At 33.5% G+C, this 17306-nt stretch overlaps 1 protein-coding gene across 1 annotated transcript in view; it reads left to right on the top strand.

Annotated features, from left to right (window-relative positions):
* Nucleotides 1-1242: 1242 nt before the first annotated feature.
* Nucleotides 1243-17306, top strand: part of LOC125063465 (innexin inx1) — a 41282-nt gene continuing 25218 nt past the window's right edge. Inside the window, exons 1-2 of the mRNA XM_047669919.1 lie at nt 1243-1534; nt 14109-14450. Of these exons, the coding sequence (XP_047525875.1) occupies nt 14199-14450 (252 nt within the window). The 5' untranslated portion in view covers nt 1243-1534; nt 14109-14198. The remainder of the gene's footprint in view (nt 1535-14108; nt 14451-17306) is intronic.

Below are 17306 nucleotides of genomic sequence, written 5' to 3'. Positions count from 1 at the left end.
AATGAATATCCAGTGATTGAGAATGCGTCAATTGTCACAATATGTAGTTGTAGCGTACATAGAGATAATGCATAGATATGTTGTGAGGAACAGCCCTAAGTCGTCGATGCCATCTTCCGCGCAATCACCCTAGGGTGGCGCTGGGTACCCCGTTACGCCCATGGGCTTGCGGGGGGTATCTTTTCCGCGCCCCGCTCAACGGCGGGGCGGTCGCTGTGGCGGGCCTGGAGCGGCCCTGAGCTTCACTTGCGCTGCGGAGCGTCTTCGCTCTCGCAGCGCTTTGTATGTTTGTACGGTGGGTCTGGTGGCGCCCCCCCGTGGCGACAACGGGCGCGCGTGGGCGCGGTCATACCACACCGGGTGAGACCCTCGGTAACCCGAGGGAGGCCCAGCGAGGCAGACCTGCGGATGAATCCTCAGCGCGCTCCGAGGCGCCAACGGGCGGGGTCCAGTCCTTTTGTCTATAAATTCGTTATTGTGAAACAGCCCTAAAAATACCTGAGAGTTGTATTTTAAGACTATATACAGAGTATACAATAGTGTTCCTTATTTTTCAGCTATACACTGCGTGGCATACACGTTGAGGGGGTTTGCCAGTTTCCTCAAGATGTTTTCCTTCGTTACATAGTAGTGTTTTCATATCAATGGTGCAGGTTCTTTTTTTGAACTTTTGTCGTTCTTTTCAGAAGCGTGTCAGAAGAATTTGAAAAAGGACAGGTGTTGGCATACAAACACTGTGGTTCAATAAAACAAACCGACCATCCAATTGAAGTGAATTATGACAGTGAAACTTCACCTCGTTCAAATATAATATGTGCTATATCGATTTCTATAAACGTTAAAATAAAACCATTTTAACAAATAACAGTGCGATTTTATTACATTATTTACATAAGTAGACGTTTCGAGTGCTTATCAGCAATGCGAGCCGGCCAACGACAGACTTATAAATATTTTTAACTAATGTGATATGAGTATAGCAGTATTTAATTAAAACTTCTCTGTGCTTTATTAAAGCTTACGTTTATCTAAGTGAAATATCTATTACTTTTAAATTTAAAATGTATTTTGTATTTTTGAGTTGCAATACCGAAACCAAAATGGCGCTAACTTCGTGCGGCTCCAATTCTTCGAGATGGTATAACATCTATAGTTCTCTCTCTGTCTAACTTATTACAATACGCGTTTACTTATCTCGCTCATGCTTGGCGCTTAAAACCTTTATTGAATCGTTTTATCTGTGACAGCTGTCTGAGGAGCACGGAGTTCTCGATTATTTAGTCTGTAGTAATACAAAATAAATTGTTAAGTGCGCCGATCGGCCGTGTGTCAGGATTTTTAATTTATTTACCGAATTATTGTGTTTCGTCTATTGTTTTTCATATAATTTTTAGTTCTATTACTCAAGTTGAATGGAACTTTTAGCTAAAGCCGCTAAATATAATGAATCTCGAGTTTGAACACTACTTACAGTAAAGTGGAAGTAAACATTCGCAGTAATTTCCATGGAAAACATCGTTATCAACATAGTTTGGTAAGTAATTTTTTGTTTTAAAGTCTACTTTCTAAATGAAAACTACATTAATAATTTAAAAAAATCACAAACAATAATTGTTTAGTTTAATTTTCAATAACACTACTGTCAGCCAACGATAATTATTAAATTTGTGTTCTAATTACGAATTAATTATATGCGTAAACCAAAACAAAGTATCATCTTTTGTTGTTGTTTGCGCAACTTCTATAAAAAGTTTAATGTGGTGTTGTTTTGAAAATTAGACGAGGGAAATTAATATGACAAACCTGCTTGATTTGCAAATAGCCTTTATGGTTGGATCTTGTTGGTTGAGTTTCTATACACCATGAGTTGAAAAACATGCTGTAAGTCTTAAGTCTTTATCTAAAACCTGAATGGTATTAGTGACATAAATGAAAGTTTCTAAACTGTATAAAACTTTCATTTAAAATAGTTCCCACACCCAGTGGTTAATGACCAAACAAGAATAGCTTAGTCTGACTACTAAATTGGTGAATCATAACCATAAATTTGAAATTTATTCTTAAAAAATATATTTGTTTCTGTTGCAACATTTTCAATGATATATTTATCTTATAAAATTCAACATCATACTTAATGTCATTAGATTAATAGTTTGCCTTATGAAATGTGAGTTTTATTCTTCAAAGTTAAAACATATTCGTTATTTGAGCATTATAAGAATTAAAACATCTGTTAAGCGATTGGAAACTAACTTAACAATTCTGGTATCACGTGAAATCTGTTTCTTTGAACTCACATTATATATATTTTTGGCACTTTTCTTCAAATAACTCTGTATTGTAAACTTGGAGCATCATTTACAACTTAGGAAAACTTAAACACTTAGAAACTTCATTGCTATATAGTCCATAACAGGAAACTTATTGTGTTATTATATAAATGCAATTGTACTTCCATTTATGACATTTGATTATGCAAATATTGTGAATATGGAATGTTAGCTGACAATAACCTTCAGCCAAATTGCAATCATGCCCGGCTTTTTGTAAGATACTTAACAATAACTCTATATATGTTTAAATTATGTGAAATTCACATAAATAACTACATATTTTATTTGTACTAATACTTTCATCATTTCTTCTACAAAATAAAATATATATTTGACAAATTCTTTATATGCTAGTATTTAGCCTTCTACGCTTTAAATTATCTTGTATTCCATACTTGAACTTTAGATAGATTAAATAATTGTGTTCAGCTATATATGCTAGTATAATTCAGATACAGGCCAACATAGCTAGGTACCTCGTAATTAGAGGGGATAACATATTTTGGAGAATATCAAATCAAAATATATCCTTAAATTATCAACAACGGACCAAAGCCACAAATTAAAAAACATTAAGACACAGGCAAATGCGTCTCTTAGATTTTTTCTATCCAATCATACCTATAATATCGCCGAATTCTTAAGCTCCACAGAGGCGGCATGTAATTATAATAACTATTACAAAATACGCACGTGCGTCTAATCTTAAGGTCCCTGACCGCAGTATGTGGCCCCGTGCTTATAATTTTGTCCGTCCTGCTAGCTTTAATCACCTCTAATGGTACACTGGAGGGGGCGGACTTGATTTATTACTCTTCCTAGATCCACTTTTTGTTGATCTCGGAAATGTCAGTTGTGTGGGTAAAGAGGGAAGATCAAGAGGTTATACGAGACTGGTTGTCGAATGTAATGTTTCAGTATAAGAAAAACAAAACACTGATCATCAACTTGCTAGTCATTTGCGCATTGAGTACGTATATATGAGCGTAATTGACGATCTTTGCAATATATGATGAATTATTTTAGAATGCGTTTTTTATCTCCTATCATAAGTCAATTTGAGCCCTGTGTATTTCTATGACTTAATCGGCTTATGTAATCAACAGTAATTAGTTTTGTTTGCTTAACATCCTTGATATCAAAATGCCTTGACGTAAATAAATAAAGCGCAACATTGATCAAACTTAGGGTGAGATTCGTGAGATTTATTAACTATGACTGTATGTGAAAATCCAATACATTTTTGACGTACGTGAGTCAAACTTAGCGCTAACTATTGTTTCTCTATGTAACCCTTAGAAAAACTTACGTAAGTTCTTGCTCAGTGTAATGTCACTGTCATTTACTGAGTAGAACGGAAGAGGAGAACTGGCAATAAACTCTCCGCCACTCTTTTTGATCGCCAAGTTTTTTTGTTTTACACAACGTTTGTAAGGAGCTGCAACCATTACACCATGTTCCACATGACATCTTAAGTAATAAATAATAATAAAATAAATTAAAAACACATATTTGTCCTCTATCAGCAGAAGGCATGGGGAAATAGGAGCACGCACTTTCATTCTCGTTACTCAATGTAAGCCAAAAATGCAAATTACTATAAAAAAAACTATTTAAAACAATTTAAATTTCAATGATGAAAAGCGGAAATGGAAATCCGATCTAAGTATCTAAAAGGGTTTCGGTCTGGATTGAAATTCGATAGCCCAGGCCTGGCGTTGATTGCCTTGGCCTAAAGGACACGCGAACTGTGTCAGCAATGTCGATTATTATGTGTTTCTAGATTAATAATTTATTTCGATATAATTTGTATACACTTTGGGCATGTTTTATTTGTATTCTTTCGTTATATATACAATATGTTTACAAACAAAGAAATAGTTTCAATTATCATTTAATCAATAGTCTCGGCAATGTATGTCGTGAATAACCAAAATCTCACAAAATAGCATCTGTAACTCAGGAATATTTTTCATTAGCAAGTAGATGAATCTCCCAACTGCATATTATTATTTTCTTTTTACATTGTTTATTTGCGGATGCGCCAAGCATGCGACTTCTTCAATACAAAGGGTCCCGTCATGAGTTGTCTGCTGTGATACTGGGGCTACTCGATTGTAAGGAAGTTGCATCTGGTTAGCGCTGCGCCTTTTTAAGTTCTCAGGTCTTTTCACACGTAATTTTCATAAGTATCTGATGGTCCTCATTTTAACACGTGTGATGTCTGAAAGCAAGCATAAAATAAAATCATGTGTTGAGTTGAATAAAAAAAAATATAACGCGGGAATCATCACCCTAGCCACGAATTTAATAATCAAACTAAATCCATATAAGTGCACGTTTTTAGAATTATTACAGATCTCGCCTTACAATTAATTGTTTTCATTTCGAGGAAAAATGACACTGGCACCATATTGCATTAATTTTACGTAGTAAGGTTTCTTCATTCTTGGTATTTCTTGAGCTTGAAATTCAATATGCGCTCGCCTTGACCCAAAGCTAAAAGTTCACTTGTTCATAAGTTTATTGTAAAGCATTTTATATGATTTATTACTAAATATTTAAGAATTATTTTAATATTGAGTACGAATGATTGTTAGAGTAGGCGAATTGGCGTTTACAGAAGGCAAGATGAAGGCATTTAAATTAAGAATTGAAAATATGAATCGTTTAAATGAGAACTGGTCGGCGAAAACTAGGTACGCCGCTATTACCGTTATTTGGCCAAAACAAGATTTCGCTTGGAAGTACTTAGCTTTTTAATTTCGGCGCTACTGAGAACTGAGGATGTTTTATCTTTTGCGAGTTTCCTCCTTTCCTTTCCTCATTTTGCAAATTTTAAATTACTTGTTTATAAGTTGGTTATGGTTTGGATTCGGGCTTTGGATATTTAAAGAAGAGGAATATAATTCAAGTTCTAAAAATGACTGTATGCTAATCTTCGTCGTTGTAACATATGGAATATATGAATCCAGCATCCAAAATTGGTTACACCTACACCCATGTAAATATGGTAATTAATTCGCGTTTATTCAGGAGGTTTAAAAAAAGACAAAAATTCATTTTTGTCGTATACGATATTTATAAAAGAGTGTTAGTTTAAACGTGAGATAAATGTATAGTTCTAGTTCGTCATTATCAGCCTCTTTCTTTTCGTCCATTTCTGGTCGTAGGCCTCCTCCATTTTCCTCCAGCACTGGCCCTCTCCTTGACGATGCTGTCAGTCAGGCCGGGCGGTTTTTTGGTCTGTCGAGATCCCCATTCAAGGAACCTGCGGTCCATAGTTCTTGTCCATGTGGCCTGCCATTATATAACGTTATTATAAATAGTTAATGATATAGAATTATATTGCATTGATGTGTTTGCGTTTGATATTATAACAAACATGTACTTTATAAACATCCGATTATTCAAATACACATTACACATTAACAATAATATATGTAGTTCATAGTCCAAACTTGCTAGGAACTCGTTATTTGGATATTGGCTATCGACCTACACTCTAAGGCGAAATTATATTTTTAAATTATGCACTGGTGAATTGCTAATATTAAAGAACATTTAAACAAAAACTTTACTCATCATAATTGTTGCACTATTTTACATTGGTATTTTCACTTGGACATTTCTGTGTTGTGGGTAATTCCTGGTAAGTTATATTTCTATCTATTTTTATTTTTATTGTATAGGGGGCAAACAAGCCTAAGGGACACCCAAAAAGGGCAATCATGGACACCCATTTTGGTGGTTCGCCGGCCTTTATCTTCTTGATAATATTGGACCGGCTTAGCTTTCTCACATATTTACCTAAGGTACTCTTTTGTTTCTTTCTGTCAAATTATGTTTCCGCTGTGTTGTGAGGAGACAAATGAGTAGTTTTAAAAGCGTGCAATTTGATTTAGTTTTTATTAAGGGGTAAAACTATTTGTAAGCGAACCTTTAAAAAAATATGGATTTCTATCCAATCTTAGTGAATGCATAGACTACCAAGTTTTTTCATCTTATTCGCCTGCTAACTAAAGGGTAATAAATAATTACAAGTATTAAAATTGATTTTAGGTTTTGTTCATATCTACAATATATCACTGTCTTAATTGCTCCAGTTCAAACAATTTGTATGACTCAAAACTTGGCGATTAAAAAAAGTGACGGAGGGTTTCTTGCCAGTTCTTCTTGCCCGCCCTACGTCAAGGACGTAAATGTAAATTTAGATTTAAATCAACATCTTTTCTGTTGACGTTCATAAGTGTACTTGATTACCTACCTATATGAAAAAATATTTTGAGTTTGAGTTATAGTCATGATTTGTTGTTTTTGTATATCTTTATGTTTTCATATTATTCATATATGTTTTTGAAAATACTACAAGCAATGGTGTGGCGTGTTGCGGTTTGTTTAATAGGGATGTTAAGGAGGAAGAGGTACGCACTTTACGCAACTCGAAAACTGCTGAATAACGCTTATTCCACTGTTTTTATGTTATCATTAATACAAAATATGTTTATTGAAGTTATACTTCTTATGGCGCGTTAGGGAAAAAATATGAGAGTAATTATTACGATGCGCGCGCACACCGTCACAAAAAACCGACTCCTTGAATATCTGTCCAAACGTCGGTAAAACAGTCTGGGCCGGTAGTTGGCGCTTGCTCTGTTTTATCGACAAGTTGCATTGTCTGTCATGGCGTAGTGTTTTTCAGATTCGTGTTTATTTAAACCAAAATAATGATTTCTATACGAGATAACCCGTTCCAATGTGATAAAAAACAAAGTGTTTATTGTAAAATAGCATGATTTGTACATATTATATCGTTTCGATTGGAAGTGAGCATTAGAATGAACAAGAAAAATGCAACTCGAAGAGGGAAACGTCCCTCTAAAGTGCTCGAAGAAAATTTTTACGCCAAAGAAGCATAACTTCTAACGCGTGTATATAAGTACACACACGTTTTTATTGATGAAATGGGTATTTATTCATTTAATTGGTTTCTTAGGCTTTTCATACAATTTAATTGCTTGTCACAGAATCAAAAAGTATTAAGTAGGTACTTAAGTGTAAAACGCGTATTCTTAACTTCCGTTACATGTTACTTCGTGGAATATATTGCTGTAACAAAATCAATGGGTGAATATTGGTCATTGTCACGTGCAGAGAATATTAATATTGCTTATATTGACTTGATTTAGGTTCATGGATAATGTGGACGGCGATCCAATTTATTAGAATTTAACGAACCAAAAAAATATACGTTTGACGTTCGTTCCACAACTGAGCGTTTCTTAAGTTTTTGCCGCGCACCACCACTATGTGGAACCAGCTGCCCACTGAATTATTTCCGAACCAATTTGACTTAGACCCTAAGTCAAGAAAAGAGCGTATCAAGTCTTAAAAGGTCGGTAACGCATTAGCGAGCCTTCTGGCAATGTGAAGTCCATATGCGGCGGTATCACTAAACATCAGATGAGACTCCTGCCCGTTTGCCTCCTTTACATAAAAAAAAACTTAACTTAATAAAGGTCCTATATCTAAAGTTTCTTAATTTCTTATTCAGCTCCGCAGAGTTTTCTTCATACACCTACAGACTTAATGAATGAATAATAAAAAAATTGTTTATTTGCAAAGAAAGTGGTACATTTAGATAGATAATAAGAAAAATACTACAATCAACCGTATACAAATAGGTATGCAAATATCATATTAATTATCCTAATAATAAGTTATTTATAACTGTTGTCAAATTTATGGTCTAAATACTCGCCCACGTTATAATAAATATCGCACCTTGCCTTTAAATCAATTTCCCCTTGAAAGCATTACACAGCAGTGATTAAATAGTTTGAAAACCATGGCATAAGAATTTTTTGAATACATCGTGGTGCAGGCACAGCCGTGTTAGATCCCTCGTTATATACGTAGTCGGTCCCAAAGTTCTGTCATAAATGGAGATAATGATAAAAACAAAAGTACTTATCAGTTTTTAATGAGTGATATAATATCAATTTATAGTACATTAATTAAGGAATAGAAAATTATTCGAAATGATCTCCCTTATTTTTAATACAAACATTCAAAAATATAATGCAATATTTTTTTTATAAATGCATGTTCGAAATTTAAAAATAATGTGACATTGACAGAACTTTGGGACCAACTACGTACAGGCAAGTTTATTTAAAAAGCCAACTCAACAGGGCTTAAACCTTTTATGGCTGATGCCATCTCTTTCTTTCATAGTTACTAAAAAAACACGTCATATAAAAATTTTGTGGAGTACTGAATGTCTAATTAATTATGATAACAGTAAAAATATATTAATGTAACAATTATCCCGCTGAAAGATCCAAACACAACGTACAGTTAAGTAAAGTTTATCTGTCCTGAGAGATGCTCTAAGCTTTTGCTGTGTCATCACCAAATGACGAATGTGGGGTGAGTTTACAGCGCAGTAGTATGAAACCGAAAAATCCCGGTAATTTATCTATCAGCACGCAGCATGTTTTAGTGTGATTATTTAATTTTCATTATACGTGTTCAATATAAACGTCAACGCTGACAAGGAATAACATTAAAAACTCGTAAAATTTTATATTCACCAGGTCAGAAGTTATCTTTAATCTTGTACGCTATAGTATTTGTGACATACTTTACATGTTATATAAGTTTCTTGCTTTTATCAGAGAGCTCATCAAATTTAATTGAACAGACACAAAAAGATAAATTGTTTTTGAGTCGCGTTATGCCGGATTTATTAAATTTTTATTTTTGTATATACCTCGAAAAACAACAAGGCAATCAAATTAAGACTCAAGAAAGTTAAGTTGTTTTTAAGTAGCTTAAAAAGTTCCTTTTGCCGGTTTTATTAAATTTTTATTTTTGTATATTACTTTGCCGATTATATATTGTTAAACTGAAAATACCTCGAAAAACTACAAGTCAATCAAATCAAAACTCAAGACAAGACTATGCGGGGCCTCTCTGACTTTTGTACGGCTGAACATGTTTTAAAATCGCATTGGAATTCTTGATAATTTTGAATGGGAATATATCAAGAAATAATGTAGTGTAAAATTGAGTTTATTAATATACAAATCCTTCCTCTTTATAACTTTATGAAGATACCACCTAAGAAACATTTTAAAAGCGTTCAAAATAACTTCCCCTTCGGGTTAAATATTGTATGCAGCTGTATGCACCAACGAGGTCACAAATTGGCCTATTGTCGTTTCATGTCAATTGACTGTCAACGGCTGAGGGTCCAAAGTGATAGTTATTAAGACTATAGATTTCAAGGCTGGAAAGGTTGTTACTCTTTCACATAAAAACTACTGAATGGATTGTAATGAAACTTTACAAAAATAGCTTATTCATCAGAATAACACGTAGGCTTCAATTTATAAAGATATTGTGTAACTTGTCCAAAATATCAAGTAAGTAAGAAAAAAATCTACTATCTGCCAGCTATTCTGGCGTGCGCTGCCAAAACCGCTAGAGTTACGCATATGTAATGTATGATGGAAATGTTTATCATAAATAGTCAATATCTTTAGTCATTTTTTCCTACGCCACGCTAATATAAGGTACTCGAAATACTAATCCTGCGCAGTTGAAGTAGCGGGAACCAGCTGGTAACTAATAACAGAGCAAGCAGCTGTTATGAACTCACCCAGTGTGCAAAAAAATAGGTCTACATTGATATTAATTTTATTTAAATTTTATATAATAACTTATAATATTTTGACGTGGTTTCATAGTACCTGTTTCAACAAAGCATTGCCAAACAATTGTTATTACCATACACATTGTCAATCTATGTTTTTATAGACTTGCTATTGTTTAAAAATATGCTTATTCAATATCATTATTGTATAGTATAGTTCATACTATCAATTGTTTTGTAAGAATAATATTCGTCTTGTATCGTAAATACAACGCATATCAAGAAAAAATCTCGTAATGCCCCATTGGGCTCTGTCCCAAACGGGAATTATATTATTAAGATATGATATTTCTGCGTCTATTTCTGTATGGAAGTCAGTAATCAACATTCTGTGACTCCGAAATAACTATTGTTTTGCCTGGAACAAAATCTAGGATAGACCCGTTACAACATGTGCTTTACCAATGGGTATATAGAATATGTTTAGACGTTTATATTGAAGTTTAGGGAATTGTACTTGGGGCGATTTTAACTATATTTAAACTTACACATAACTATATTTATATTTTATATATAAAATAACTACCAATACCTTTGTTTACTGCGTACTGATCATATCTTCTAATATAATGTTTGAAATGATCATATGTGTCGCAGGTAGTCATGGCTAAACATTTATTTTAATGTTTTGATTACAAATATAGCCTATGTCTGTCAGGGATAATGTTGTCCAATGGTCTATATAAATTGTTATAATATATCGATTAAGATATCACAAGGTAACCAATTTATAGTATGTATGTGATCATGCGTGTATCTATAATTACTATTACATAAGCCCTACATGTATGCACAGAACACTTATATAATAAAGGAAATATTTTATATGGCAATTGGATCTTATTTACGTGATAATCTGCAGACCAAAGGTGCAAGGTCATGATCGTTCAACATTGTAAAATTTAATGTTGCGTTTGTTATTGCTTATTTATTCATAATGGTATCTCGTCACAGGCTTATAAATTGGGCGATTTTCTGGTCACATTAAAAAAAATCAGTGGCTCTACAACCTGACCACAGAATTATCTTTCGTGATAATTTTTTTTCTGAACAGTAGGTGAACAGCTTTCTGTCACACATGCCATCGATGTTAGGGTCTAAGGAATGCCGGTTTCCTCACGATGTTTTACTTCACTGTACGAGCGAGTGTTTTAGCCATTGGCTACCAGCCTATACTCAAATCAACGACCTGGTGGTCGTTGATTTGAGTGTGAGGGTATTAAGTTAGTGGAATAAATGTCAATAATAATTTAATTCAATCCGTTGCGTGATGCGTTTATGATATTTTTCAATATTATTTAAATTATCGAAATACCAAATTGAGGTAGTTGAGATTAGCTTCGTATTGTTACACGCTGTTCACACTATTCCAGCTTAAACTTGGAGTCATTCCAACTGTATTACAGATAATGCGATCTTTTTTTAAATAAATTTACTGTAAAAATTTGAGTTACTGTTTGTACGACTGTCAAAAGATTTTGTGTATTGACTTTGTTCAGCTATAATAATAATGTAGCCATTTATTCAGATCGACTAAGGTACACACATAAACATTATATTAAAATAGGTATTACAAAGTTGAAAAAACTTTTAACCAACCTTTTCCATTCATGTCTTTCTTGGGTCACTTTGATGCCACTTGTCTGATGTCGTTTGCCCATCTTTTTTGTCTTCGTCTACTCCTTTTGCCTTCCCTAGGGTACCATCGTGTCACAATTTTACTCCATTTGTCTTTTCCTCGTATCATGTGCCCAGCCTATTGCCATTAAAGTCTACTTTTTGTTCAGGTATTTAAGTATTTAAGATCTGGAAAATATTTAACAATATGTATTGAAAAAATTGAGTGAAATTTAAACTATCTAAAAAACATTACCATGTGTTAGGAAATAACTATTGGCCTTATTGGCTAGCGTTAAATATATATAAGAAGAAATAAAAATCTTGTATGTATAATAATTTTTCGATTAAAAAGGATTTGCTTTGATTGGTAATTGCTTAGCGATTAGAGGTTGTTGAACTTTTTTCTATATGTGCACAGGTGCTGAACTAACCTGATTACTGATAAGGAATGTTTTATGTGCCTCATAGTCGACATTATGTATTACATATATTTAAACTCTGCAATAACTCAATATTTCAAAAATGAATTTATCCGAAAGCTTTTAAGTTATGTAATACAAAAACTATGTTGTCTAATTAGTCTTTGAGTTCCTGAACTCAAAGACTCGTCGCGCGCTTAGTCGTCGCGTCCTGACGAGCTATTACCATTCTACTACAACTGCGATGACAATATTATATTCGCCTTTAATGAAGTTACTGGGTTATTACAGGCGGCAAATATCTTCGTCTGTATAGTAAATAATAATATATATAATGACTAGTTGCCCCCGCGAACTTTGTTTCTCCTTAATGTGATTTTACTTAGCCTACCTCTTTAGTACATACCAACATGGAACATTTTGCTGATGATAGTAGCTGATTCTCATACTTACTGAATATGCATTAAAAAAAATCATAAGAATCGGTCTAGCCGTTTCGAAGGAGTATGGGAACGAACATAGTGACACGAGAATTTTATTTATTAGATTTAAATGGCGACTATTAAACACGACTGGCTTTAAGCTTTAGATTATCATTGATATCTATTAATTGTATCGCAATGAATGTAATAAAACATTACATTCGCAACTAATGCGTTGCTAACACAGATACTTAATTCAATATCGATCTCAATTAAATCATTAATGTCCATAGTTGCACACCTTGAAACCAATTTTCCTTTAGTTTTTGAAATTAATTTATGAATTTGCAGTGCTGGTCACATTAAATCTTGTATTTTTTTTCTTTATGTACCCATGTATCGGTGTGCCTAGTGTTGACAGGCTTTTGTAAATAAATAAATGTAAATTAAGTATCGGCACATACCGTGTAAAAGCTTCCGACATTAAAGTTACACAGGGAACAACCTTTTTAAATTTATTTTAGTTCCTTATGATGAGGTTGTTTATATATTAGTATTTTGTCGTATAGTTTTTAGACTTTTGGATCATGTGGTAATTTACGTTATCATAAAAATACTTGTTAAAAATTAAAATTTAAATGTATTTTTTTATTGGTTAGTTGCATAATGTCTATGTGAACTTCGTAGTGAGCGGTTAGTTTGCCATGTTAGCCGGAACTCCCTTAGAGTGAAAATAAATGCTGGTATTTAAAGTAAGTGCTAATGGTGTAACTGCATGTGTGAATTACAATATCACGAATAACTCGTTTACAGTATTAATGTATTATGATTGAAGTGTGAAAGTGTCTCTAAATACGGTGAAAATTTAGAAAGCAGTTTTGTAGTAAAATGATTCATGACTGGGTCATAGCGAATGCTGTGCGTATTGTTTTGCTCAGCTGTAACTTCGAGTTTATGGGAGCATAATGCGTGAAACTGCGGTGTCTCCAATAAACAAAAAGTTGGGTATTTTGTTAAACAACTTCAATTTATACTAGCTTTACTCCTTATTACTCCTTATAAGTAGAAATCACTAGGAAATTGTTGACGAAACAATAAGTAAAATTTCAAAACAATAAAAAATGGTAATTAAAATTCCAAATAATTTTAATAAATCTATATTAATTTAGTAAAATCGTTGCGCTTTATGCTTGCTGCACAGAGATTTTATATTAGGTTCCAATTTGGTAAGCTTCAGTCTCAAGTCTCCACATTTTGTTATATCCAGCTGATTTCGATTGCCCCCTGTGGGGCGTGATTCCCACGATGGGAATCACTGATGTAGATGGTTGTAGTCATACGAATCTTATGACACCGCGATCATCCAGATCGGAAAACAGACTGCGGAGCACTCGTTGAAATTACACGTACAATGTCGGTATTTTTTGAAGTTTACTAATCAACATATTTGATAACTCTTTTCCTTATCATAAGTTAATAAATTTTACTCCGCCAACCGGTGGCAGATTTCCAAACATTCTGAATGCCACACTTAATAGAGATAAATGACACTCAAAACAAATATACTAAAGATACCTCATCTCCGTTGTTTCAGATGCCAGTACCTTGACAATAATCGCACAAGCGATATCAATTATACAAGACTGATTTTAAGTAGACATTCCTATATGATGCAATAGACAAGATGTTCAAGCTCTTGGGAGGACTTAGTGTGTACTTCAGGTACCAGCCTGTTCAGACTGACAATGCCGTGTTCAGGCTGCACAATATTTTTACCACAGTGCTGTTGCTTACATGCTCTGTTATAATCACGGCGACGCAGTATGTGGGACAGCCGATACACTGCATAACGGGGCCAGGGCTGCCGAACCATGTGGTCAACACGTTCTGTTGGATCACGTCAACGTTTACGATGCCCGATGCGTTTGCTCGAGAGGTGAGTTTTTATTGCTTTTGTATCTTTTATTGGAAAAGTTCAAAATTAATTAGTACAACGGATTGAAGCTATTCATGATCTCTCAAAATACTGAGAGTGTCTATTTACAGGTAGTAGGTTAAGACTTTTTTTCATTTACTTATCTTTGAACTATCATAATTGGATAAATCTTTTGATTGGTAAATAAGTATAAGAAATCTACGACTTGTAGAAATGCTATGAATTTCTATAAGTCGATGCTTCATTAAAACTCTACTGTACGTAAACCGGCTGCTGCTCGTAAGGCAAATAGGGAATCAGCCAAATTGCTTAGCAGAATATCTCGTCATGATCGTAGAACAATGATTTGAAAAAAAAAACTTTTTATCATATTTGGATACTACTTTGACTAAATATTAAAGCTGCATTAAAAAAAAACCATGTGTTTTAAATTTCATATTAATCACTCGGTAAATTGACGGATGACGTGAGCGTCTATCAAGAAGCTCTGTATGTTAGTACTTTTATTTTGTTTCAAAACAAACCCTTTTGTTTGCTTATATATGCTAATTTTCATAATTACCGAAATGAATTAAAATTGTTATGACAAAAACTAACATGATTAGGTTTATTATTTTGAAATGGCTGCCCTGTAAACTTTACTATTTGTCAGATCCGTCACTATTCTATGACGATCTATTCTGCTGTTAAGATTTTTTGTCTACCTGTCTTAATATAATGAAAAAAAATGTATAAAGCAGTACTGTATAGATAAATTTGTTATGACTGCGTAGTTGGGAGTTGCGTAGTTTCAGGTTTTGCTTTCTACGTACGTGCGCGAACACCCAATTTACCCCTTTTGCGCATGTTACCTGCTAGACTAATTTTGTGTATCCACCAGTGGATTACATATTTTCCAAGTATAGGCTATGTTTATGCCGCCTTTGCCTCTACAATTGTCATGTCCCAGATTATTTTTACAATTCAACAATTTCGTTGAAGTTGCACGAAAAATAATTTTTGTATCTGATTTTTGAGCACATTTTTACAAAAACCATTCAGTTCGCAGCCTCCAACCATTGGTAGGACTGACATGTATGGGTTAATATAGGGAAATAAATTTTCTGCAATTTAGTTCTTTTCATTCATACAATATGTCAGATGAGGGCGCAGAATTCGATTACTGGTTGGGGGGCGGTGAACTAGCTGTTTACTTTAGAATTGCTACACCGAATGTATAATGACAAGTTAAGAGAGGAAAGTCATCGGCAAATTCTCTCTGTAAAACATCAGAAAACCATCAGTCAGAAATCTTTTTTGATTTGTATGTATGGTAGCAAAAAAAAATTCGGCGCCCAAAATTTCCGCCCCAAAAATCAGCCGCCTTAGGCTGATGGTAAATCCGCCACTGGTATCCGCATCAACTTACGTTTTTACTACGTATCTTACACGTAGTCTTGTCTCGTGGGACGTTACGCTTCATTCATACCTGTTATTACAATTGTGTTGTATGATGTCATTTACTTAATATGGAGTCATGTGTGACACAATAAATAGCGGTGTCGTTGTATGAAGCATTATATGTATGTAGTATACATTCGAAGCGATTTATGGAATTTTATCTAAAATTTAGCTATTTTTTGGAATTAATGATAATAATTAAGCCTCATTTATCCCTTGAAACTTTCATTTATCTTTACAAGAGGTAAACACACTTAAAATGATATACGGAAATAATTTTTTTCCAAGGACCTCTTATAGAGTATATGCAACTCCATCTCTCTCTCTATCTTGAGTATTTTTTCTCCCAATCTTTAAGATTTTTATAATTATTAATAAGTAAATGCGTCTGTTGTGTGGACCTTTGTTACATTTTTTTAGCTCTATTCATATAGGTAATCAAATACAATGAACGTCAACAGAAAAGATGTTAAATTGATTCTAAATTTACATTTACGTCAAGTGCGTAGAGCGGGCAAGAAGAACTGGCAAGAAATTCTCCGCTACTCTTTTTAATGGCTAAATTTTCAGTCTCACAAACTATTTATTAAGCATAGCAGCCATAAATATTTGAACTTTAGAAGATCAATCCCAAAGATTAGGATCATTTAAATAGTCAAATTTAGAAAAAGCTTTATTGGTTAAATTACGTTTAAAGAGAGTTGAAATTATGTTTGTTAATTCAGTGATAATTCTGTGGGTAAATCTATTCAGTATTAGATAGCCTAAAATCATCATTAAAAACGGAGGGCTTTTTGTTTCTATTTTTATAGTGAATACTCAACGTTCTATATATTAGTTAGGTGTAAGACAGTAAGAATGTTTACAGAAAGTTACTATGAATGATCTTCAGGCTAGTGTGCCATAGAAAAATTAATAAATTAAGTAATAATAGTTAAGATTTTGTCATCAGCACTTAGCAAAGACTGGCATCACGCCAACGTTCCATTTTAGCCGAGTTTCGTTTCTTTGTTGTCATTGTCGATTGTTTCGTGACATGCTGATACATCTTGTTGCTTTTCACATCTGTTTCTTATTAATCGCGACTTGCATCTAGAATCATCTCTATAACTCTAATTACAAAAAGGAGACTCCGTAAGTCGAATAGTCTTATTAGGTCTTATTTGGAATTCCCCGAAATAATAGCAATAAAATCCAAAATGAATGTTCGGGTTCGGAGCTTCGAATCTATTGTTTTTGTCTTGTGAAAACTTTCTAAGTAACACAGTTTGTATTTTTTAGTATAGGATTTTTTTGTGTACATTTTATTTCATTAATATGTATTTAGTTTTAATATGTTAAAAAAATATACTTCAAAACTTAAGTTTAATTGTTATTCAAATTCGACTCTAAAAATCTAAAAATACACTTCAGCAG

This window comes from Pieris napi, chromosome 3 (assembly GCF_905475465.1).
Source record: "Pieris napi chromosome 3, ilPieNapi1.2, whole genome shotgun sequence".
Classification (NCBI taxonomy): domain Eukaryota; kingdom Metazoa; phylum Arthropoda; class Insecta; order Lepidoptera; family Pieridae; genus Pieris; species Pieris napi.
The sequence above is the reverse complement of the archived record's forward strand: the minus strand, read 5'-3'. Positions and strand labels throughout refer to the sequence as shown.